General features: G+C 44.2%; 2 protein-coding genes across 6 annotated transcripts in view; both read left to right on the top strand.

The window, feature by feature from the left end:
• Positions 1–2,357, top strand: part of FAM135A (family with sequence similarity 135 member A) — a 96,792-nt gene extending 94,435 nt beyond the window's left edge. For all 5 annotated transcript variants that reach the window (XM_075414572.1, XM_075414576.1, XM_075414575.1 and 2 more), the window contains one exon: positions 145–2,357. In XM_075414572.1, the coding sequence (XP_075270687.1) occupies positions 145–350 (206 nt within the window). In that variant the 3' untranslated portion in view covers positions 351–2,357. The remainder of the gene's footprint in view (positions 1–144) is intronic.
• Positions 2,358–5,059: 2,702 nt separating this feature from the next.
• Positions 5,060–10,889, top strand: SDHAF4 (succinate dehydrogenase complex assembly factor 4). Its single transcript, XM_075414571.1, has 3 exons — positions 5,060–5,127; positions 7,767–7,919; positions 10,608–10,889. Exons 1-3 carry the CDS (start codon positions 5,088–5,090, stop codon positions 10,715–10,717), a joined length of 303 nt encoding a protein of 100 aa, XP_075270686.1. The 5' UTR covers positions 5,060–5,087; the 3' UTR covers positions 10,718–10,889.
• The last annotated feature ends 11,830 nt before the right edge of the window (positions 10,890–22,719 follow it).

The raw sequence follows: 22,719 nt of genomic DNA, 5'->3' as shown, positions 1-22,719 counted from the left end.
TGTATTCTGTCTTAACAGAACAACAGCATAACACATATCGTTACCTCTCTTATTCTGGAATGTATTTGTTTTTGAGTTCAGGGCCAAAGAACTATATTTGTTTCTGGTGATTCACACGGTACAACTTTTTCTTTTCCTCTACAGGACCAATTTATGCTGAAATGATCCAGAACCTGCTTCTGCCAGTTCTTCAAAACAAGGAATGTAATTTGGTTCGTTACAACGTAATTAATGCACTACCCAATACAGCAGATTCTCTCATAGGGAGAGCTGCACACATTGCTGTTCTTGATTCAGAAATATTTTTAGAAAAATTCTTTCTTGTTGCTGCCCTAAAATATTTTCAATAAAGAAAAGCATTGTAAGAGACTTGGTTATTACCTCATTAACAGATGAATCAAATAATGTGTGGTATTAAAGTATAGCTGCAGCTGTATTTTAAGAGATATTTATACTTTTTATATGGAAGATAATTTATATCATCCACACTTAGGGCTTTTTAACATCAACTTTACTTTCTAGGTAATGTGACTGTGCAATATTTTTTTATTTTGTTCTTTTTACTTTTCTATTACTTTTTCTTAATTTGGGATACCTAATTATTTGGAGATTAAAGCACAGTGCGTACTTTTGGTTGGTTTCTTATTGGCTCTTAGACTACAGAAGTCAATGTTACGTGGCTACATTTTACAAGCGGCTTTAGATGCCAAAATAAATTGGATTTTAAAATTCTGATAAGATCTTACATGTTCAGTTGTCATATTTTAGCACTGTAGGAACTTTAACTGGAAACACAATGAGCTGCTGAAATACTGGATATTTGAAAATTACTATATCTGTGGGTCTTGCAAAGACGATTACCGAATTGTCTGTTCAGATACCACTGCAGCTTAACAGTTTTCTACAAAATCATTATCATCGTTGTTAAATATGTTATGCCTGTAGGAATATATTTTCTACTGATTTCAAAAACATGTTAGTTTACATACTCAATTTTATTACTGGAACTTTAGTTTTCAGAAGCAAATGACAGCTAAGGATTTTTGAATGTTTAATGATAGCTGCCTTCAAATAATTGGGGTTTTGCAAACTGTATTAAAATTGCTCCTTACTCTGTCAGTTCTTGAGATGAACATGGACAGTTTTACACGGACTTCCTTGTATGTACGTAAACTAAGTAAATGTTATAAATTTCTGCAATACTTTTATGAATTTAAGCAATTTTTAAATATTGTTAAAATGTTTTATTGACTACAAAGTATTGTAAATATAAATCAGTACATCTTCAAATGGGACAATATTGTAAACTTTACCTGTTTAGTGATACAGATAAAATGTTTTTGATATACAGGAATGTTAAAGGTCTGTTGACTTTCTACTGGTGCTGAATAGCAGTAAGTTTGGTTTCTCCCTCCTTCCCTTTTCTCGATTTCAAACAATAATTCACTAAAAGTAGGGGGAAAAGAGTAATATGTGCATTCACTAATTGTACTGAACATTTTTTGAAAAATATAAATTTGTTGTATAATGCATGTTTATTTTTAGCATTGTGTTATTGCATCTGGTGTTAATAAAAAGAACAAATGACTCTAATGGAAGCAATTAAAGAAACTGAAATGTTCTGCTAATTACCAAAATTCTGGGGAGGCTTTTTTGTATATAGTTAATAATTTTGTATTATTTGAAATGAATATAGCAATAATAGTTTATAATGAAGTGATTTTGCATTTGGTTTGTTAATACATTCTTTGTAATATATTTTTTTTTTCTCTGTAGCTTACAAGTTTCAGATGACCACCTACAGTTTGGCAATGGACACACTTAAAAGAGTATTTTATTAGAGTTGTGTTAGGCAAGTCCTTACGACACAAAGATATCTTAAATACATTCCCACTCTAACAGTGCCTACTTTTATTAATTTTTTTTTTTTTTTACATTATGGTGGTGCTGGTATGTTGTAAATATTTAAATGAAGTTCTGAAATCTCAACTGCCTTTTGTCTGACAGTATTCTAGTAGTTGGCTAGTGGCTAAATTTTTAATATCAGAGAGCTAGATCAAAAAAAAATTCCTCTGTTCACAATGATCAAGTTAAACTACTCTTAGTACGTAAGTATTTAGAATTTTCTGCCACTACTGAAAAATGTCTGTCTTGCTGCATCTCCCTGGACATCCAGAAGTGTAAAGCATTCTTTTGTGATTAGCAAAGCAGAAATTTCCTGGCAGAAGTAGCCACTTTTTTGTTTTACTAGTAGACCCTATGCATGTAAAGACACTTGAATTTGGTTTGTTCTTTGAAGAAAATGGGCGGTGCTGGAAATTGTGTAATATTTGCTTGTAAGTTTATCAAAGAACAGGGCAAATGAAGAGAACATTAACTTATTTTTCTCTCCTCTTATTTGTGTAGCCCAGTGCGGCCCGTATGTATCCCTCTCAGTGCTGTAGCTTTTGTGGGGGCTGTTTGACACCTTGAAGTCCCAAAGGAATGGCTGCTGCTCGTGTGCCGTAAGACAGGAGGGAGTGGCATGATGACCTCAACGTGTCCTTGACACATAGGAAGTAGCATTTACAGACCATGTGGTACACTTGCAGTTGCTGTCTGAGAACATGCAATCTTGCACGCTTGGACGACTGTGCATGTGTTGCATGACATACTACTCCTGCTCCTGCGTGGTTCTGCCTTCTATTTACTAGCAGAAATACAGACTCTTACCCACATAATTGAATGTAATCTGATGCAGCAGCAGCTATAAAGTGCTCCATCTCACCACTCTTCCATTTGAATCAGGGCTTCATCTTCCTGTAGTGATAATGACCCCTCCTTTATGCCGGTGTCCTACAGCTGCTTGAAAGACCATTGTGCTGCTCACAGAATGACAGAGAAAAATTGAGGTCTTAACATTCCTTCAGGAAGTTGCCAGTCTCTTGTTCCCTGACGGCAGTAGGCTGCTACTGTTACTTCACAAAGTCGGGAGGTCATTGCATAAAATGAGATGGTGTCTGAACTTCTGTGTGCAAGTTGGGAAAAAGAGCTCATGTTCTATTGTGGAAATCAGCAGGCTTTGCTGCGGAGCCAAGAAGTTCCGCATTGATGGAAAACTTGCTCTATAACCACAAGACACCGTTCATTCCAAGCCAACCTTACTAGCACAGCCCTGACTAGGGGTAGTGTTCAGATAACCAAGCTTCTTGACGTGGTCGGAGGGGAAGAGGGGGCCATCTAGGCAGAATGGGCACACTTGCTCGCTGCCTGGGGCAGTGCTGGTTGTGGTGCTTCCTACACAGCCCCCGCGGCCAGCTTCCGTTCAACTCGTCTGAGCTGACCTGCTGCGGAGTTTGTGTTAGCTCCAGGTCTTCTCTCCCTTGCTGTTCAGAACAGCAAAGCGAAGCAGAATATGGTATTGTTTGAGATGCATGATCGGTAAACAGAGGGAGGAAAACAAACAGAGAAAACATTGCATTTAATCACGAAGTGGAAAATTCCTGTGGCATGTGCTACATTTGTATTTACCAATGTTCAGATTCATTACCTCATTCACAAGATCTAGAAATACATAATTCAGGAGTAAAAAGTAAATTTTGCATCTTTTCAGCAATGCAATAAATGAAGAACAGGAAAAAATGCTTTGAAGACCTCAGCAACCTAAAAAGGTGGAAGAACAGTTCCTAATTAATCTCGCATTGCCATTTCATCCTTACCATTTGAGATTGCATGATAAGCATGATTTCTCATGGATTTGTGTTAAGCTGTTAAGGAACAGAGCTTACTATTACTTGGTAACTGCAGACAGCTTATTATGAGTATTCTTAACGTAAGAGTTTCATGATAGTTTTTACTGTATTGAGTACATGCATGATAAGTTCTGGAACTTGGAATACGTGTGGGGTTTTCTTGCTGCTTTTGGGCAGAAGGGCATTGCTTCTGCATGAGCCACCTATATTCCTCTTTATTCTCTCTGAGCTGGAGGCCCGGCATCTTGCTGTTAAAGAAAAGGGTTTCCCATTATTTTCGGTCTGTAATGTGCAGTTAACCACGTTAGAAAAAAGCTGATTGAGAAAATGTCACGCATAAGGCAGTCAGTTAAATTTAATCCCTTTCAATGTGTAGTCATTGCCAGATGTAGTGCAATAAACTCAATGGAGCATTGCTGTTAATTTACCAAGAAGATTTATGTTCTTAAACTTTTAATGCTGTTTTAGACTCCGGTCTCCAAGAGCCGCTGAAAGTTATCTTCTGCAGTTTAGCATCTGCGGATGGAGTGTTCCGAATTCGGTTTTGTGGAAGAACGACATTAGCTGGAGATGTTTGAAGAGTGACAGAAAGCAAACGTTGCCATTTTCCAAACATGAACTGGAGCTCCACCCCATGAGCACAGGTTACCTATCCTAGGGTTAGGTTTATACTGAGAGAGAGGGAAAGAGTGTTAAAAGCAGCTTCACTGGGTAAACTGGGAAACTGAAAAGATGCGCTGTTAAGTTCTCTGGTTCAGCGCTTGGCTTTGGCTGGCCAGTTTCTCTGCATCCAGTTCTGGGCTCCCCGGTTCAAGAAAGATGAGGAGCTACTGGAGAGAGTCCAGTGGAGGACTACAAGGATGATGAGGGGACTGGAGCATCTCTCCTATGAGGAGAGGCTGGAGGGAGCTGGGCTTGTTTAGCCTGGAGAAGGCTGAGAGGGGACCTTAGAAATGCTTATAAATATCTCAAGGGTGGGTGGCAGGAGGATGGGGCCAGACCCTTTTCAGTGGTGCCCAGCGACAGGACACCAGGGAGGGTGAACAATGCCTGTTGGAGTGCAGAGAGGGCACCAGCTGGGGTATCGGTGTATGCCTACACACGTTCGTCGCAGGCGGAGAGTGGCTCGGGGGAACAGGGTTGTGTTTTAAGGGCGGTGGGCACCCGCCGCCCTGACAGTAATGGCGTTTCCCGCCACTTCCCCTCAGGCGGGCGAAGGGGGGGCGGGGCTCGCGCGAGCCCCGCCCCCCTTCGCCCGCCCCCTGGCCTGGAGCCGTCGCCGTTTGCGCCTGCGCTGCAGCCCCCCCCCCCCCCCCCCCCCCCCAGCCCCCTCAAGCGCCCTGGCTCGGCGCGGCCATGGCTCTGCGGCTGCTGCGCGGCGCGCCCAGGGCAGCGAGTAAGAGGCGGGCGGAGGGAGGGAGGGGCCTGGCTTGTGCCGCGGAGGGGCTGCCCAGGCTCCCCTCACTTTCCTCAACACGGGGGAGTTAGGAGAGGAGAGAGAGGGAGGGAGGGGCGGTTAGCGGCCGCGGCTGTCAGCGCTGGGGTTGCTGAAGGGCCCCTAAGATGGCGGCGGGTGACAGGGGCCGTGCGCCGTCAGCCGTGTGATTCCCGCGTTGTCAGTCCACAGCAGCGGTTAGGGGCGGCGAGGTGCCACAGCTTTTGTGTCCCCCGCCACCTTTCTCTATAGGTTTCCTGCCTTTTTTTTTTTTCCTCCTCTATATATTAATGTTCTCTCCTGTATTGCAGACCTACTGCTGTCAGGCCTCACTATTGGTTGCAGAGGTTTGCTTTCCCTATCATTGCTGCGAATTTTTAAACGGTAGTAAAATATTAAGCAGCGGTTTAATATTTGTAGAATAGCTGGAGGGACCTTACTGTGGGCTTGAAGTGTACTAGTCTGTGTCCTTTATATGAGGAAATTCGGGTGTTTAGTGCATGGAGGAGCCTAGGTGGGAGGACAGATAAAGTAGCCTGCGGAGCAGTGTCTGTCCCTCAGGCAGCTCAGCTTAGTCTGTTCTGGAGGACTGCAGGTCAGGCCACTTCCTTCTCTGTCAAAAGCTGAGATTTTTGTGAGCCTGTTGATACAGTATTCCTGAAACAGACCAGTACAGTACATGTTAATAGAAGAGGTGGAAAACAAATTATGTTAGGTGTTTGCAGCCCCCTCCTAGGCTCTGTTTCGCCATTGGGTTTGTGGCAAGATTTGACTGATGCTCCTGAGCATCCTGATGAGTGTCCACCTCCCACTGCACAAATGGCTTTGTTACAATAAGTCACAGTCTGTGGGGCACATCAAAAGACTGCTGGGTAGTGTGGATGTTGGCTGTGGAGCAACTTTAAAGACTTGGGGTTTTCAACTTCTGTTCAAATCCAGCTATATAATTACTGAATTGGGTAGCTCTGTGACTGCCCATAACGGATGAAGGAGTCAAAGATCAGTTTGTAGAATGTGGTTTACTGATAAAGTTGATTGTTCATCTCCTCTTTTTCAGAGGTGCTTAATGTTAAGCTTCTGTCGCCTCTGTGTCAAGAAGAATGTATTTTGGTCAACAATATCAAGTATTGCAAATAGGAAAATGGATTTTGCTTCTTTTCCACTGACTTAGATAATCAGTTTCATATCAGTACCTTAATCTGATTTTATTTTAACTTGGACTAGAATATCAACTTTAATTTAGTTTCCTAGCTAGCTTCTCTTTCAGCTTGCTGAGGAATGACAAGATGCTTGGCAGGAGTAGAAAGACCCAGTGTATGCTGAAGGGTTAGATTCTTATCTCTTGATAGTCCACGATGTCATGCTGAAAGAAAAAAACCAATTACTCCTTTGGGGCATTGGCAACAGTTGGCAGGTGTAATACAGTTTATGTGACTGCAGGGTTTAATCTTCTTAAGGTTGCGGTATTTTAGAATGAATGAATATGCTGATCTGGGAATACAGGTGGATTGTTGTTTGGTGTATATATAGGTGAGTCAAATCCACGCTGCTTGAGAAGGTTTTCTGATGCTCTCTCTTTAGCAAGGTAGGATAATAGTTTTTTCAAGTGCTTTGCATCTAGGCTAGGACAGGGAGGATTTCTGTTTGAATCTTCTTTCTTAAGAAAAGTCAGAGCTGCTTTAGGCACATGTCCACAGCTAAAATATTTTTAGAGGGTAGTTCATGCTCACAGTGGACATTTGGCTCTTTCACCTAATACAGAAATATCAGTCATTTTGAGAAAGCTTCGTAAGTAATTTTTGACTTATGACTCTTGAATGATTTATGACTTACAATATCTGTGCACCTCCATTTTTTCACTACTTGAAAAGACTCTAGGTAGGGATATTAATAGGCTTTCTCCTATTTACAACTTTTAATTTACATTAAAAAAATTGTTAGTAGAACTTTAAAGGAAAATAGTTTATGCTTTTAATTAAAGCATTTGCATGCACTTATATAATTGAACTTAAATGTGCTCAAAGTTTGTCTTGCTTTTGACTACCAGCTGAATCATTTTACCATCATAAGGGAAGCCCAACTATTCTCTACCAGCATTCTGGAAAACCCGTTACTAAGGGAACAACGTTTTATTTTTTTAAAACTTTCTTTTGGGAAAGCAGAAGCTTTTTCTGACTCAGAAGCTGTTGGAAGTGAGCCAAGACCTGGAAATGGGCAGGCTTCTTAGGGGAGGTTAGGACTTCTCTGGGAAAACAGAACATACTGGTCTATGCTAGCATAATTACTATTTAGAGTCTAAATACAAGAAGGTAACAGTGAAGATAAGTTAAAGTAGTTTAAAATACACTGTTTGTGTGAACTGAGTTATACAACTAACACAGTTTTGCCTCCATATGTTTCTAGGGCCAAAAATAAATTATCTGTGCTGATTTCTTAGGTGTTCGTGAGTTGAATGTTTAACCAATATTTAGAGTTTGTTTTCCTGCCCTCAGCTCCCTAGTTTCTGAAGTGAGGGTTTTTCAGAGGTGCTTTGAACAGTCACAGAGCTACTCAGTATTCAACTCTCACATTTCTGCTGCACATGTCCATTTGTTTGATAGAGTCGTCACTGCTTTGCAGCTCTCTGAGGAGTACCAGCTCTAAGACAGGAGGAAGATCTGAACCTGCTAAGCAGTCGCTTAAGAAACCGAAGTTACCAGTAGGTCGATTTGATGAACCAGAGGAATCCAGTATAGAGAGGGAACCCCTGGAAAGTAAGTCATGTTTTACAAAATTGAAAGCCGCTTTTTAAAGGCAAGACCCTGAGATGCTGTGCTGGTACTGGTGTAAGAGGAGGGGTAGGTATTCAGTGCTCATCAGAATCACTTTCTAAGCATAATGGTTCTGAAATAAACAGAGACAGGAGGGCAGTGTGCACAGGTGGCTGCAAACAGTGTATGAGGGAAGAAGTCTTCAGAACAAGGGTGGTCAAACATTGTAACAAGTCACGCAGAGAATCTGTGATCCCTCTCTTCGTGGAGATACTCAGATTTGCCTGGATGTCCTGACCTGATACCAGCCTTGCTTTGAGCAGTGTTGGGACCAGATGTCTGCCAAAGGTGCCATCCACCGTGAACCATTGCGTGATTCTGAGAAATGTAGCTGGTATTGGTCTATTACAGTACAGCTGTCAATGGTGGTAGTAAGCTCATGAGGGCGCCTGCTACTTTTTATTATCCAAGAAGCCTGTTCTATTTCTTAGACCAGAAAAGATTTCCAATTCATGCTGCATCTTGTGGTCAGTCTTCCTCATAGTCTTGCAGGTAGTGTTTTGCAAAGCAGCAGCAGATACTGAGGTTACTGGGCCACTCGGTGGCGTCCAGGGAGACCTAACGGACTGCTGTTCGTGTTGCGTTCCAGTGACCGTAGTGGGGCTGCATTTAGAGAACCCAACAAGATTGAGGCACAGATATGTTGCTGCTGAAGACACTAGAAATGTACGCTTCTTTATCACACAGGAGAAAGACAGAACCTCTTTCTCCCTTTTTTTTAATTCGCCATCTTCCTTTAAATAAAAGTGCTAGTCATGCTTTATCTTCTTCACCGTAATGTGATGTTCTGCTACTGTTTACCAGTAGTGATAATCCATGTTTATCTATTTCGAGGTCTCTAGGACAAGCCTTTTAATATATCAGTAGATTACTATGAATATCCAGATGACAAAATGACTGAAAAATTATAGTATCATATCTGAAATGGCTGCAAGCAATTTCAAATTGTGACTCACTTGAGAACTGACTCAGACTTGGAGCTACTGTGTATGCAGATATTTAATTATTGTGCTTGTATTCCCAAGAAAATAAATGCAATCACTGCTTCATTAAAAACAAATGTATAATTATTATCATTTGTTTTTTGCTGAGGTGTTCTAGGTTTAGAGTAAGACTCAAGGTTTCACATGTGGTTGTACCTGTATATTTTTACATGTAACACCATCAATAGTTTGTTAGAATGCTGACTGCCCATTGTGTTATTGGGAAAAAAACGTAAGAGTTTAAGGTGGTTATTTGAATTCACACTGCTGTGTAGCTACCGTGGAGAAATCTTTTGAACTTCTGCATCCATGGTCGGCACATGAGTAATGCTTGGTTATTGGGATGATGACATCTACAAAATAATACTAGATGCATTTGCGCTCCTTTTACTGCCAAAGGTGCTCAAATACTGGCATTTCCTATCCTGGTCTGCATGAATTTTTAAACAGGCATCTCAGTATGTCATTCTGTATAGCCTGTAGCAATATGAGTCTCCCTCCATCACCGTCCTTTTTCTCCGCTCTCCAGGATTTCAGTTGTTGTCTTTTCTCATTTTGAACCCTGCTTCTTATTCCTTGTGTTGCCCACCAGAGCTGAGTTAGGGATACGACTGAGGGAGCCCCAAGTTATGCGTGTACATGGGAGGCTCTGGAGAATTAGCGTGGCGAGGGAGTGTGCAGGTTACAGCGAGCTGCAGGGAGCCCTGCAGTCTAGCTCAGGATGAGAAGATGCTCAGCCTGGGATGGTACTGTGCCAAAAAGTACTTCATGGCTCCGCGATGCCTAGTGGGATGGCCATCGTGCAGCCTGAGCTACTACTCTTAAGAGGCCTTACTACTCTTAAAGGCCCTGAGTAAGGGAACACGGAGTAGCATAAGGTTGTTGACTGTGAAGTGCAGAAAGCCCCGTGGTGTTCGAGTAGGTGGCATAAGCTAGTAGAGTGCTGGGAGTAGAGGCAGCACTCTCATGTGAGAACCTAGCACGTCGCTTACCAGAGAGATCTGAAAGTCCTGTTCATAGCCCACTGACGAAGAGTCTCCCTCTCCTGAAAGGGCGTCACAGTGACTTAGTGAGCTTAGGTTAAGTTTTAGAAGGTAGAAAGTAGAGTTTTGTAGTATCTCCTGTGACTGTGATATCTAGTGTGGTGTTGATGAATGTCAGCGTGCTGTTTCTTGAAAACCGTAACAGCATCCATGAAAACATGGTGTTTTAAATACAAGAATAGTAGAATCTTGACTACAATTCAAGCTAAAATTAAAACCTGAGTGCTTAAAATAAGAGACTTAAACAAACACAGAAAGTGACCTGGTGCTTTAGATGTGGTGAATATATGTACAGTGTACCTGAATGACGCGGGTTCTCACCAGGAATTCGTGAGAAACTGGTGCTGTAGTGCCTTTGGACACCGAGCTGCTTTTTTATTTGCATAACTGAATATGATCATACATATTGCTGACTGTAGTCACAAAACTCTCCGAAATTACTTTTGTATGACCCTGGGAAATGTTTAATTAGAGGTTGCCTTTAAAAACAGAAGAGCATTACTTTGTATTTGAAAGTGAAACTAAGAGGCAAACATGTTAGATGGTGACATTGTTATATTTGTCAACATTATAGACATTTTCATGAGCTTTTCTTGTCATTTTAGAATTCCCTGATGGAATCAATCCTGCTACAAAAGAGAGGGGTGGACCTAGAGGCCCTGAACCTACACGTTTCGGAGACTGGGAGAGAAAAGGACGTTGTATAGATTTTTAATGTATAAATGTGTCTGTATTGCTGATAAAATATTTCTAGTTGTTGAAAAATATAATGTACAGAAAAACCTTGCCTGGATTTGTTGTGATTTGTTGTGAAGCTTCTTGTTTCTGTCATGCTTGTGATTAATTTTTTGAGAGATATGTAAATAAACATGATACAGCAACTCAAATTTTGGAGCTGTTACTTGCTCAGCGTGCTCCTGGTCTTTAATGCTGTTTACACTGTGCAAGTATAAATGCAAGTATAGTGATGTGAAATTGGTAGTCAGGGTCTCAATGAGACTTGGGGGCTTGGATTTCTTCATGTATCTAAACGTTTATGTAGTGTCTTATAAGTGCAGAAAGAGCTTTGCAGTTCACGCACCTAGATACTGTCCATCTGGTGGTGTTGCAGCCACCTCCGAGGAGATCAGAACTGATCTGATCTGAGCAGTTAGCGCGGTGGTTCGTTGGCGAAAGCCCCGTTAACCAAGGACCATCCCTCTCTCTTAGAGTGGGTCAGGGTTTCTCTCCTGTTTGTGGAGAGGGGATGGAAACTCCGCTTTTTCTCATTGCAGACTGACAGCTGTAAGTGGTGTGACAGAAATGGAGGCTTAATTCCGAGAGGGTCAGCTCCTGGTTGCAAGTAGTGTAGGCGTGCTCTATATGCAGTTTTGGAATACTTTCTTTATAACCTAGCTTAGTGCATGCTATTTGCATTATATTTTCCTTGATAAACAGAGATGCCTGTTTGAAAGCTGGTTGGATGCTGCTTGGGGAAAAATAACGTTACTTTCTGATACCTTGCAGTCAAAGGAGACTAATTACATTAGATGATCTAATACTGCAGGTCTTAAAACTAAGTTATCTGGCATTGAGCTAAATGTCTTTCAGTCAGACTGAGCTCAATTCATTCAAGAATTCTCCTAGTTGTAAATACTGTAGTAGAGTGCAAATTCACCACTTGTGTGGGTACTTATTAATAAGAATAAGCTGTCATTATTAAAATGTGTGAACATATGCTCTATTTATTTCTGTGCGAGTTCTTTTTGATAGCATAAACAAATGGATATTTTCTAGTCTTCAGCTGTAAATGTTTTCTTCATCCCTTTGTGTTTCCTTCCTGGTGTTTTGCTGGTTTTTCAGCCTCTTCTCTTTTACCCTGCAGGCTCCAGCCTAATTCCTATTAGCTGCTTTTGCCACAGCACCACAGTGGGCATTAAGACTCAATAAAAGTTTCTTGGAGGGCCCAGGATAGTCTCCCATTTCATGGCCTACATTTCTTGTTCCTCTATGGATATTTTTGCCTTTTGCTATGCCAAAGCGAGTTATACCTGAATGAAAATCAGCTTTACTTCGTAATTTCTCTTGTTTTGCATTACTCTGTCTCTGTAAGAATGCATGGCTTTGCCCAGCTTTGCCTTTCGTGTGATGTTATTAGAGCATTAAAGTGTGTTAGTCCTATCTGAAGTCTGTGCAACCGCCCTGAAACCCACCCAGCTTGTAGCCAGTGGGGAAGCTCGCCATGGAAATCTGCCAGTTTGTATACCCGGTGTGTATTTTATTGACATGGTATCATTTTAGTTGTGAGTTCAGGTGTTTGACTCGCTGCCACAATACCCTACAAAAATGCTAAGTCTGTTCACTTAGGTTTAGCAACCAAATACCTTGCTGAAGAACAAAATTGATTTCCAAGGGCCTGCTTTACATAAAAGATGTTAACTAGTGGTAATTACATTTTGAACCTTAGACTTCTCTAAATTTAAATTCTGTACGGTTTGGATATTGGAAAATTGTATTTACACCTGATTCAGTCTAGTTGCCCTTCTGTAGTGTGACAGTTAATGTTTTCCCCAAATCCACTGAAATTTCAGTTACCTGAAGATACGCTGGGTCAGCTGTCTTTAATACATGCTGTTTATTAAAATACTTATTTCTAGTAATGTTTTGCCTCCAGTTGCTAGTGGGTTGGAAGATACTTCATCACAGAATACACCACCTTTTCAAATAGGAAGCAGAAATTTTGATTGGAAACTTCTGCCTTTCCTGCATTGTTATTAATAGGCTTAACATCTTAATTAGAGAATTTATTTTTTAATTCTAAATCTTATTTGCCTTATCCGTGGATTGTTGCATGACTTGAATATCTTCTCTTGCCAGGTTTTACCCTTCCCAGCACACACTCCATGAATGTTTACCTCGTTCCACATCTTGGCATTCCCGATTTTCAATTCTAATTGCCACCTTCAGCATAGACTGCAGCTGCAGTCCGCCCTGACTGCAGAACTGTGCCTTTTTGGTTTAGCATGTATAGAACTGGTCTCGCTTTTCCATGGTTTTCCGTATGTTTCAGTTAGTTATCTTAAATCTGCCCCTGCTGTGTGATTAAGGCTGGCCCGAGTGCTTTGCGGGCCCCTGCGCGTCTGCTTCCGTGCAGGTGATGGCTGCTGCAGTCAGAGCCACGGGTGGCCTTTCTGCCGGAGCTCAGGTGGCTCCTCGGCACTCCCTGCCGCATCCGTGGAGCACCTGGATTTGGAATCACAGAATCACAGAATGGTAGGGGTTGGAAGGGACCTCTGTGGGTCCTCTAGTCCAACCGCCCTGATGAAGCAGGGTCACCTACAGCAGGCTGCACAGGACCGCGTCCAGGTGGGTCTTGAACATCTCCAGAGAAGATGGAAGGCGCTTCTGAGAGCGCCGTCCATCCCAACAAGGCAGAGTGCCTCACAAAGGCAGGGCTCTTGCTTTCGTTCAAAATGTAATTGCTAACCAGTGTTGTAAATAGGTGTCAAGGAGCTGGCACTCAGGAAACAGAGGATACCACTTCAGTCTTGAGAAGCGTCGGGCCCTTTTTACCACTTCCCAGGCCAGTGCCAGTAACCACCCAGTGTTTGCTTAATTTGATGAGGGTATGTGTCAATGACAGATAAGAAACTAAACATTTGGGCAAAATAACACATAACAGCCATAGAGCGAATGCCAGGAGGTCTTTCTGTGTGGTCTGGCAATCTGGCATTTACCAAAAAGGGGAGTCCTGGGCTCCCGTACCGACAAGTCCAAAATAACGTCCTGTGGTGCTGCAAAGTCACATGTGGTATCAGTCAAAACCAATCATGGTCTGAATGCAGCAACCGATACAAGGATAGCGTAGGGCATAAACAATCATTTCTGCTTTGTTTTCTTGCAGCGTCTGCAGTTCGGGAAGAAGCGCTTCAGCGCTATTTCAGTGCTGTCTTCCTGCTCTTCCCAGATGATTAATATTAGAAATTCACTCGGGTATAGCATTAGGGTAAAGTGATGACTTGTGGCATTAGCCATTAGATTAGCCACAGGTATGTTTTTACCATAAATACTGATTGAATCTGTTTCTGAAGCTCTCTTGTTAGTATAACACTAAAGCAGCAGGGGTTGTTTCCATTTTCTGTTAAATTTCTGGGAGACAAAGGAAAATTGTTCTGCCTGTGTAAGCAAATTCTTGTAGTACTGGAGGATGCTTACTGCTCCATTTTGTTTTCTTAAAAGCTGTACGTTTTGTTTTTGCAGTAGGTTTTCTCTTTTAAACTGCTTCTACTGGTTTGCACAGATACATTTGGTACGTTATTAAAATTGTGAAGTCTTTATTGTTTGAAGGGATTGCTCTGTAATTACTTTATTGCAAAAAATATAAAGTTGCACTCTACAGTTTAAGAAAATGTTTGCTATATATTGCCTTCTTTGGAATGTATGTATTTCAGAGCTAATTTTACTAAGTTAAACTGCAAGGTTTACTATATAGTTGAATCAGAGTAAAATTACCCTTTGTGGTAGCAGATGTTCGTGAAGGACCGTAGAATGTTGTTATAAAACTTTACTACTTTTTCAGTTGGCTGCAATAAATGATCATGAATTCCAGTGGTGTGTAGTGACGCATCTGTTTATGACACTTCTTTTGGTATTGTTATGTAAAAGGACCACAACACTTTGTTCTGAAGTGTCAGGAAAATAGCAGAACTCTCTATTCATTTGTAAGAGAAGAGGATTTGGAAGTTCTGTGGGGTTTGTGATTGTTTATCAGTCACATCAAGCATATCAAAGCCTAAGGAAATGATCTAAGATGTGTTTCTGTGTGCTGGTGGTGATCAAAAACCATGAAAACTTGTGGATGCTTTCATGCAATATGAAAATACCCTTGCTGAGTGGGCAGCTGGGGCTCCGTGTCAGAGCAGCCGAGATGTGCAGTCTGCATTCTGACGTTGGTGTGCCCGTGCTCCCTCTTACGTCTGGGTAACTGGTGGCAGGGGGTAGACATGCGTCGTCTTCCCAAGGACTTATGTTGCAGAATGGGTGGCACAGTAGAAATTGAATCGTAATTACAGAATGAGGTTTTGGCAAACCCTGAGAAAAGAGCTCTGATTGAAACAAGTGCTGTGAAGAGTGGAACTAATGAAATCCTGTTTCCTGCAAGCGTCTTATATCTCCTGTAGATCCAGTGCCTTTCCCCATGTTCCCTGTTGATTGACGTTATCTCCACCAGGCAAGAGACAGGGCATCTTTGTGCCCATCCTTCCCCCCCGGCAGCATTATTTGGACCTCTTTCCCAGCCACTGATTTTCACAGAGCTTGCAAGAACTTCATTACCTTGGAAACTCTTCTCTCTGTGACACCTTTTCAGAATAGCCTGAAGTTACTCACTGGCTTCTGAAGTCATGGGGCAGCACAGATACTGGCCTCCCATCCTTTGGAAACCAGGCTGATGAATAGCTTTGACCATATATATTTTCTTCAGAAATATTCAGCATCTCTGCATTTTTCTACTGTAAGAAGCCCTCTAGGTCCTTACTTAATTTATAATCAAGTCAACATATCTGACCATCAAAACATGGCTGTAATTTTCAAATGTTAGTCTCTGACAAAATCAGGTGAGGTAAGAAGTGAACTGGTGGTCAGGTTGGTTGTAGAAGCCAGATACTGAACTGTTATTTACACTGGGACGCTCTCCTAATCAGCCGCTTTAAAGTTAAGTGACTTCTCTAGCCATCTGTACTTGCTTCGTAATCAGTTGCAGTGGAGGGAGATGCCTCTAAAAAGTAGTCTGTCGTAGGATGGGGAGATGATTTCTGCATTACAGATGGTGAATGGGAGGAAGTTTTAAGTGTGTCCTCTCCGTTAACTTTAAAGGCTGCCTAAATAGCTGTCCGAAGCAAGATAGCGTGAGATGCATGATGAAGATGGATGGGGTGGCAGCAGAGAAGCCAGGGTGTCCGTGGGCATGAGGTGTGAGCTGCTCGCTCCCTTCTCCGAGGGAGGGTTGCAGCGGGCGGCAGGACCTGCAGAGCTTTTGCTGCCCGTGCCCTTCCCAAGCGCTGCTGGCAGGGAGGGGGACGGGCAGGGCCATCTCCTGGGCACCTCGTAAGTGGAGTTTGCTTCCCTTAAAATGAGAGGAAGAAGGCTGAAGCTAAGACTTTAAATTCCTGCTGCCTATCCACCTCCCAAACAAATGCCTAAAGTATGACATAGCCAAGAGGGTAACGCTGGGTGTATTTATGCCGGGGTGACAGCAAGGATCTCAAACCGAGGAATTCGTGGGGGTTTTTCCCTAGTAAGGAAAGAGTGAAGTGCGTCAAACCAAGCTGTCTTGATCCGATGTGCTGCTGAAAGAGAGGGAGCCAATATCAAGATAAAACTGGAAGTCTTGAAAAAAAATAATATATTTGCTCTGCTGCAAACCCTTAGTCTGTGTGGCTGACTTCCTCGTGAGAGGTTAAAGAACAAAGGGTGGTGTGTTTGCAGTCTCCATTGGAAAGCCGGGGGAAATTTCACCATCTCCTAGAAGGTATGCAAACAAATCCTGCTTAGCTCAGGGAACATCCTGCTTTTAGCCTGTTTTTTTCTCCCAGGGCTTTCACTTGCAAGTTCTACAGTACGTGTGTGTGATCTTTAGACGGATGTTTTTCCAGATGTTTTTCTTGAGGTAGGACAGCAGTATAATGACAGGTAACTCTCTGGTCTGGCAGGCTTATTACTTCATCCTCCCTGTATATGGTGATGTCATTTTTTCTGCCTGGTAATGACAGCTATAGCTCCTTTATTATTAAATCGCATGTTATTTCATCCTGCTTTTAATTTTTGCCATCCTTGAAGCCATTTTTTGATAGGTACTCTTAGTTCCTTTAGAGTAGTAACAGGGTACTTCACAAAATTAGTCACAAATGGCAGATGTTTCTCCCTCTCCCTCCTTTCTCTGAAGGAAATCTTTTGATAATTTGTATTTTGTACGTGAAGGTCTTTTTAACAGTCAAACAAAAAAGATAATCCCCATGGACTGGAACTCCTCCATCCCCGAGTTCCATCTGGCTCTCACATTTAGGTTTATTATTCTAGTAAAATGTAGCTCTTGTGGGGAAGTCAGGGATGCAAAGAGGGAAAGAGGTGCCTCCAACAAGTGGCACCCGTCTCCCTGGGAGCTGTACACACAAACCCAAATCCATTTTAAAGCTGCCTTTAATTGGGCATCGTTGGAGGTGCCTAGCTGTTACAGTTATTAAACATTTTTCAGAGCACGTGGCTGTGGCCCAGTGCGGACACGTGGCTACGCCGAGGAGCTGCTTACAGGTTGGCGGCTTAGTTTGCGCAGAGGAACCCAGCACTGAGGTGGTGCGGCTCTGCTCTGACGGGCGGGTACGCCGCTCACCCGTGCGTGACTGCGGGTGGAAACATCCCTGAAATGGCAGAGAGATTTGGGGAAATGGGCTTCCCAGAACACGGTGCCATCATCAGCGATGCGTGTGCCTGCTACGCGTGAGGCCAGCTCAGATGCTGGGCCTGGCCCTTCCGTTTGAGCCCCGATGCAGCTGCTTGGAACAGCGAGAGGCTGATCTCTGAGCCAGGCCGTTACTCTCTGGTCCCATACGTCGCCTCCAGGTTGAAGACAAGCTGGGGTTTGTTGCTCCTTGAGAACCGAGATCTCAAAGAGGTGCCTGCGTCCGCCGCCGCTGCGGGAGGTGCTCTGCGTCCTCCCGTCCCCTCACTGGCTTGGGAGGGAGGGAAGGAGGGAGGGGGGACCTCTGACGGGAGAGCCCCTGGCAGGGAGAAGCCAAATCAGGCGCGGAACAGGTGCAGGAGGGCAGGCGGACCCGCGTTTGGGTGGCGGGCGACCAGATGGCCCTTCCGGCAAAGCCTTTTGTAGGGGCGTGTGGGGAAGGCCGGCCATGTCGCAGAGGCCTGCTGTGCGCCGCAAACCCTGCGCCAGGAGGAGAAATGGAATGCTTAAAGCAGGATTTGCGCAGCAGTTGTGGTGCTTTGCAGGAAGCCAGAAAGCACAGCCATACAGGGATGCAAGGGAGGGAAAAGTATTTCATTTCCTCATATGGTTGAAAATAAGGGGGAAAAATGAGATGTCCGGAGCGTTACGGTAGCGTGCCGTGTCACTGTACCGCTCTGAGGTAACCCTCTGCGTGTGCATTACTAACCAGTTGTTAGAAATTGTGTATATTGCAGTATTTGTGTCATAAAATGCCCCGTTTTGCCTGTTTTCTGGCCCACAGCCCCATATACTTCAGGGCTGAATCAAAAAAGAAATTTTTGATGGTTGCCACCAGTGGCAGCGTAATTGTGCGGGGGCAGGCAGGCGGCTGGCCGGGGGGGTGGGTGCCCAAGGGGGGTCACAGCCATTCGCCCCAGGAGCGTTGTGGGAGCACCTCTGCTCCCTGCCCTGCCTGCAGACGCCGGCATGGAGGGAGGGCAGCCAGGAGCAGGCTGCCCCCTCCGAGCTGGCACCAGGCCCGGGCTAAACTGCTGCAGGGGCTGGACCCCGAATGCCAGCAAACTGGTCTCAGTTTCTGGAGTCCTTCCTTCCATTCCTGGACGGCAAGGCCAATGTAACGTCTCACCAATCTGCTCCCCGAGCCTTTTTCTGGTTGCAGCAAGTCCTGTAGGCCTGGTCTGGCAGGGACTCCCGTGGTTCAGAAAAACCCCGGCTGACCAGGGAGGTCCCGCAGCACATCCATCAGCAGATCCCTCTGCACGCACCTCCTTCAGCCTGCGATGTTCTGAGCCCCTGAAGTGGCAGCACGTGGAGGTGAGCACCTGTCCCTTGCTAAGGAGAATGGTCCCGACCCACAGGGCTGCATACCTTTCCAGTCTGGTCACCAGAAGAAAATGGAAAACATACTCATTTATTTTACACCATAATAAAAGTTTCAATTCTTATATTTTTTTTGTGCTCGTTCATCTCTGCTTTGACGTGATCCCAGGATTTTCCCTGTCACAGCAGCGCATGTGTTTTTTTCTTTCAGTTGATGTCCTTTCAGCTTGTGATGAAACAGGGGACTGATGGCAGAGCAGCATTAATAGTGATGCTGGCATTGTTTTAGACCGCAGCAGCACTGGAAAACATGACGTTGGTTTGTTATCCCTGAGCAGAGGAAAGAAGAATTGCTCCTGATGCATGGAGCTTGCTTCATCATCTGCTGATTGCTGGGAAAGGAATGGTCAGGTATGGAATGAGGTGATGAGTGGGAATAGGGAGATTCGGCCAGAAACCCCGCTAACGTTTTGGGCTGCCTGGTCTGTGGGAAACTCTCATGCAACCTCATTTGGGAATAGCAGCCCACATTTCACGTTGCAGTCCACAGAGCCCTTTCCATCTGCTGTGCCTCGACAGCCAGACACATAGCGACAGAACTGCAGAAGGGGTCTGGATGGTGCACTGTTCCTGGATACCCATCAGAGTTTTGCTAAGCCTGTGTTGCTGGCCTTTTTCTTCTTTTTTTAAAGTTAGGCTGTCTCCAAGGAAGTTCATAGAATCATAGAATCGTTAAGGTTGGAGAAGACCTCTAAGATCATCAAGTCCAACCACCAACCATGTCCTGAAGTGCCACATCTACACGTTTTTTGAACACCTCCAGGGATGGTGACTCCACCACCTCCCTGGGCAGCCTGTGCCAATGCCTGACCACTCTTTCAGTGAAGAAATTTTTCCTAATATCCAATCTAAACCTCCCCTGACGCAACTTGAGGCCATTGCCTCTCATCCTGTTGCTAGTTAGTTGGCAGAAGAGACCAACACCTGCCTCACTACCACCTCCTTTCAGGTCATTGTAGAGAGCAATAAGGTCCCCCTCAGCCTCCTCTTCTTCAGACTAAACAGCCCCAGTCCCTTCAGCCACTCCTCATACGACTTTTTCTCCAGACCCCTCACCAGCCTCCTTGCCCTTCTCTGGACACGCTCCAGCAACTCAATGTCCTTCTTGTAGTGAGGGGCCCAAAACTGAACACAGTACTCGAGGTGCAGCCACACCAGTGCCAAGCACAGGGGCACGATCACCTCCCTACTGCTGCTGCCCACACTGTTCCTGATACAAGCCAGGATGCTGTTGGCCTTCTTGGCCACCTGGGCACACTGCTGGCTCATGGTCAGCCGGCTGTCAACTAACACCCCAAGCTCCTTTTCCGACGGGCAGCTTGCCAGCCACTCCTCCCCAAGCCTGTAGCTTTGCCTGGGGTTATTGTGACCCAAGGGCAGGACCCAGCACTCAGCCTTGTTGAACCTCAGGTTGCCTTACCAGAGCCAGTTGTAGCCTGAATACACTGCTTTGCTAGACTGAAGGACAAGAGGGCTGGATTTACCGTGGATTCTGGGAGGGGTTCAGTGTTCTGGGGACTGGCCATTGATGCCCTGGTAATTTGTTGACATTGATTGGCCCACAGGGGTTATTTTCACTTGGTGCATGAGCAGTAGAACACCCTACAGTGCATCACGGGTGGCACACATAAAGAACAAGTTCTGCGGGACGGCAGTCGGCTTAGTTCCCTGTGAACGGTAAGAAATGTGCAGTATGACCTAGCACACCGCTTGGTGTCACAGCCCCCTCTTACGTATCCTGTGCTGCATCCAAGCCCAAACTCCTCATCCTTTCTCAGGGCTTTCAGCCCACTTCCCCCATTCCTTGGCTGCGGGCTGGGCAAACCCAAGCAGCTGCTGAACGTAGGAGTCGCTGTGCTCTCCTGCCGTCCCACGGGGATGCAGGGGAAGCTGCAGTCTTGCTTAGCAGCCTCCCGGCGTTGTCGCCCCCGGGGGCAGCTGGGCTCTGCAGGCCGCCCAGCCCAGGCTGTCTTCAGAACCACCAAGTGCTCTCCACCACCGTGCAGGCAGCAGTCCGGACTCCTGGTGTCTCCCGGCGAGTGCAAGGCATGTGGCTCTCCTCCCTGGTCTTCTATGGAAAGACAAAATGTGTGTGTCGTTCCTCTCCACAGAAGGAAACTATTTCAATAACAGCCTCCCACGCGGAGCTGAAGCTGAAAATTGTAACCGTTTCTGGAACATGAATATCTACATACATTTGCATATCCTTATTCAGATAGATATACACCTAATACAGAAATGTTTGCAGATTCCATCCCTGTGGGGGAGGTTGGCACTTCATGAAACCATTTCACAACGCATCAAAACTTGATAGCTAACAGTTATAATAAAATATTTTATGTATTAAAATTACAGCTAATGCTGTTTCTTCTACAGTTTGGTTAGTTTATACTTTATATGATTTTGAAACTGAAAAATTTACAGGCAGATCAAGACTGTCATAACAAGCAAATACTAATGTCTTATCTCCACCACTGAGGAGTTGTTTAGCAAATGCACATTTTTTGTGGTCGTGAAAGAGGAATCCTGATGGGACACACCAAAGCGTAGAGGAACTGACAGTATCTGCTGGGACCACGCCCACAATCCAGCTAGGCCAGTGTCCTTCACCTGGCAGCGGTGTCGCCCAGTGCTTTGGTAGAAGTCCCCTCGCAGGAGGCACTGTGGAACAACCATGGGGCAGTTTCGTGTTTCAGCCTTCCATTATCTCTCACCAGGGTCTTACAGTTTAGCTTTTTAGCACGTGTAGTTGTTCAGAACCATTCTCTTTCAGGCCCCGTGTTTCTTGAGCAGTCCTGTGTCTTGTACACAAAATAAACTGGCAAGAGACAGAACTAATATACAGAGGTATAAATTAGCTTTGGCAACAATTTAACGAGCGTTTGATCAGTTTCTCCTTTGAAATTGTTTCTTACAGTTGATTTTTTAATGCTCTGATTAGCCAAGAGATCTTGTGGTGTTTCCTAAGGGGAAAAAGATAGTCAATAAAAAGATAAACATCATTAAAGAGAGTAATATAGAGAATAAATCTGAGATACTACAGACCCGATCAACTGTAACATTTCTACTGACTTTCACATATGTGAGACTGAATCCAATGTGAATAAAGATTTTTTTTTTTCCTCGTTGCAAATATTCAACTGAAGCCACGAGAAGGCATGGCGGGTATTTCTCATTTGTAGTAACATCATCATTATGCTTTTAGAGTAATGGGAGAAGAAAATTTGAAATGCTGTCAGATGGAGTTGGATTTCTCAGTGGAGAAACTTCTCTTTTGCTTAGTTCTGTTCTCAGGATTTACACTCACAGGTGAATCCTTGCTTTTGCCTATTCGTATGGCATTCAATCCTATTCACGTGTTATTTTTATGACTTTTATTTCCACCTGAAATTCTAACATGAACGGCATCTGATTCCCAGGGTCTGCCTCCCGCCCTCTAATTGCATGTGCCAGAACAAGAGGGTGGAGGACTGCGTCATACTCGGCTTCTCCCCAGGTATGCACAGTTTGCTGTATCCCTGACAGTAAAAACAATTCCTGGCCAAAGACAGCCCAGGTTTCTTACTCTGCTCACCCAGCTGAGGCTTGTGCAGTTTCTGTGCCTCGTGGTGTTTGCCCTTCTGCTTGTAGGCTGCATTGCTGTTCTGCAGCGGTCACAGAACTGGCACAACGCGCTTCCTTTGCATCATCAGTAAACAATGGGAAGAATTTGGAAGCAGAGCCTAATAATTGGTAATCAATGTTCTCTCAGTTCATGGTCAACAGTGCCCAGAGGGCTGTGTCATATCCACTAAACCATGTCAGTTGTGGCTGAAGTGCGTTTAAGAACAAGAAAAACAAGGAAGAATGCAAGAACAAAGAAGATTGTGTGTGTGAATGAATTTATTATAGTTGACTGA

The sequence above is a fragment of the Opisthocomus hoazin genome, chromosome 2, assembly GCF_030867145.1.
Source record: "Opisthocomus hoazin isolate bOpiHoa1 chromosome 2, bOpiHoa1.hap1, whole genome shotgun sequence".
Classification (NCBI taxonomy): Eukaryota; Metazoa; Chordata; class Aves; order Opisthocomiformes; family Opisthocomidae; genus Opisthocomus; species Opisthocomus hoazin.
This window is presented reverse-complemented; position numbering and strand designations above follow the sequence as displayed.

Coding starts and splice junctions, on each gene's coding strand:
- SDHAF4 (XM_075414571.1), top strand. CDS start 5,088: ATGGCTCTGCGGCTGCTGCGCGGCGCGCCCAGGGCAGCGA. Junction 5,128..7,766: donor CGGCGCGCCCAGGGCAGCGA/GTAAGAGGCGGG, acceptor TTTGTTTGATAG/AGTCGTCACTGCTTTGCAGC. Junction 7,920..10,607: donor AGAGAGGGAACCCCTGGAAA/GTAAGTCATGTT, acceptor TTGTCATTTTAG/AATTCCCTGATGGAATCAAT.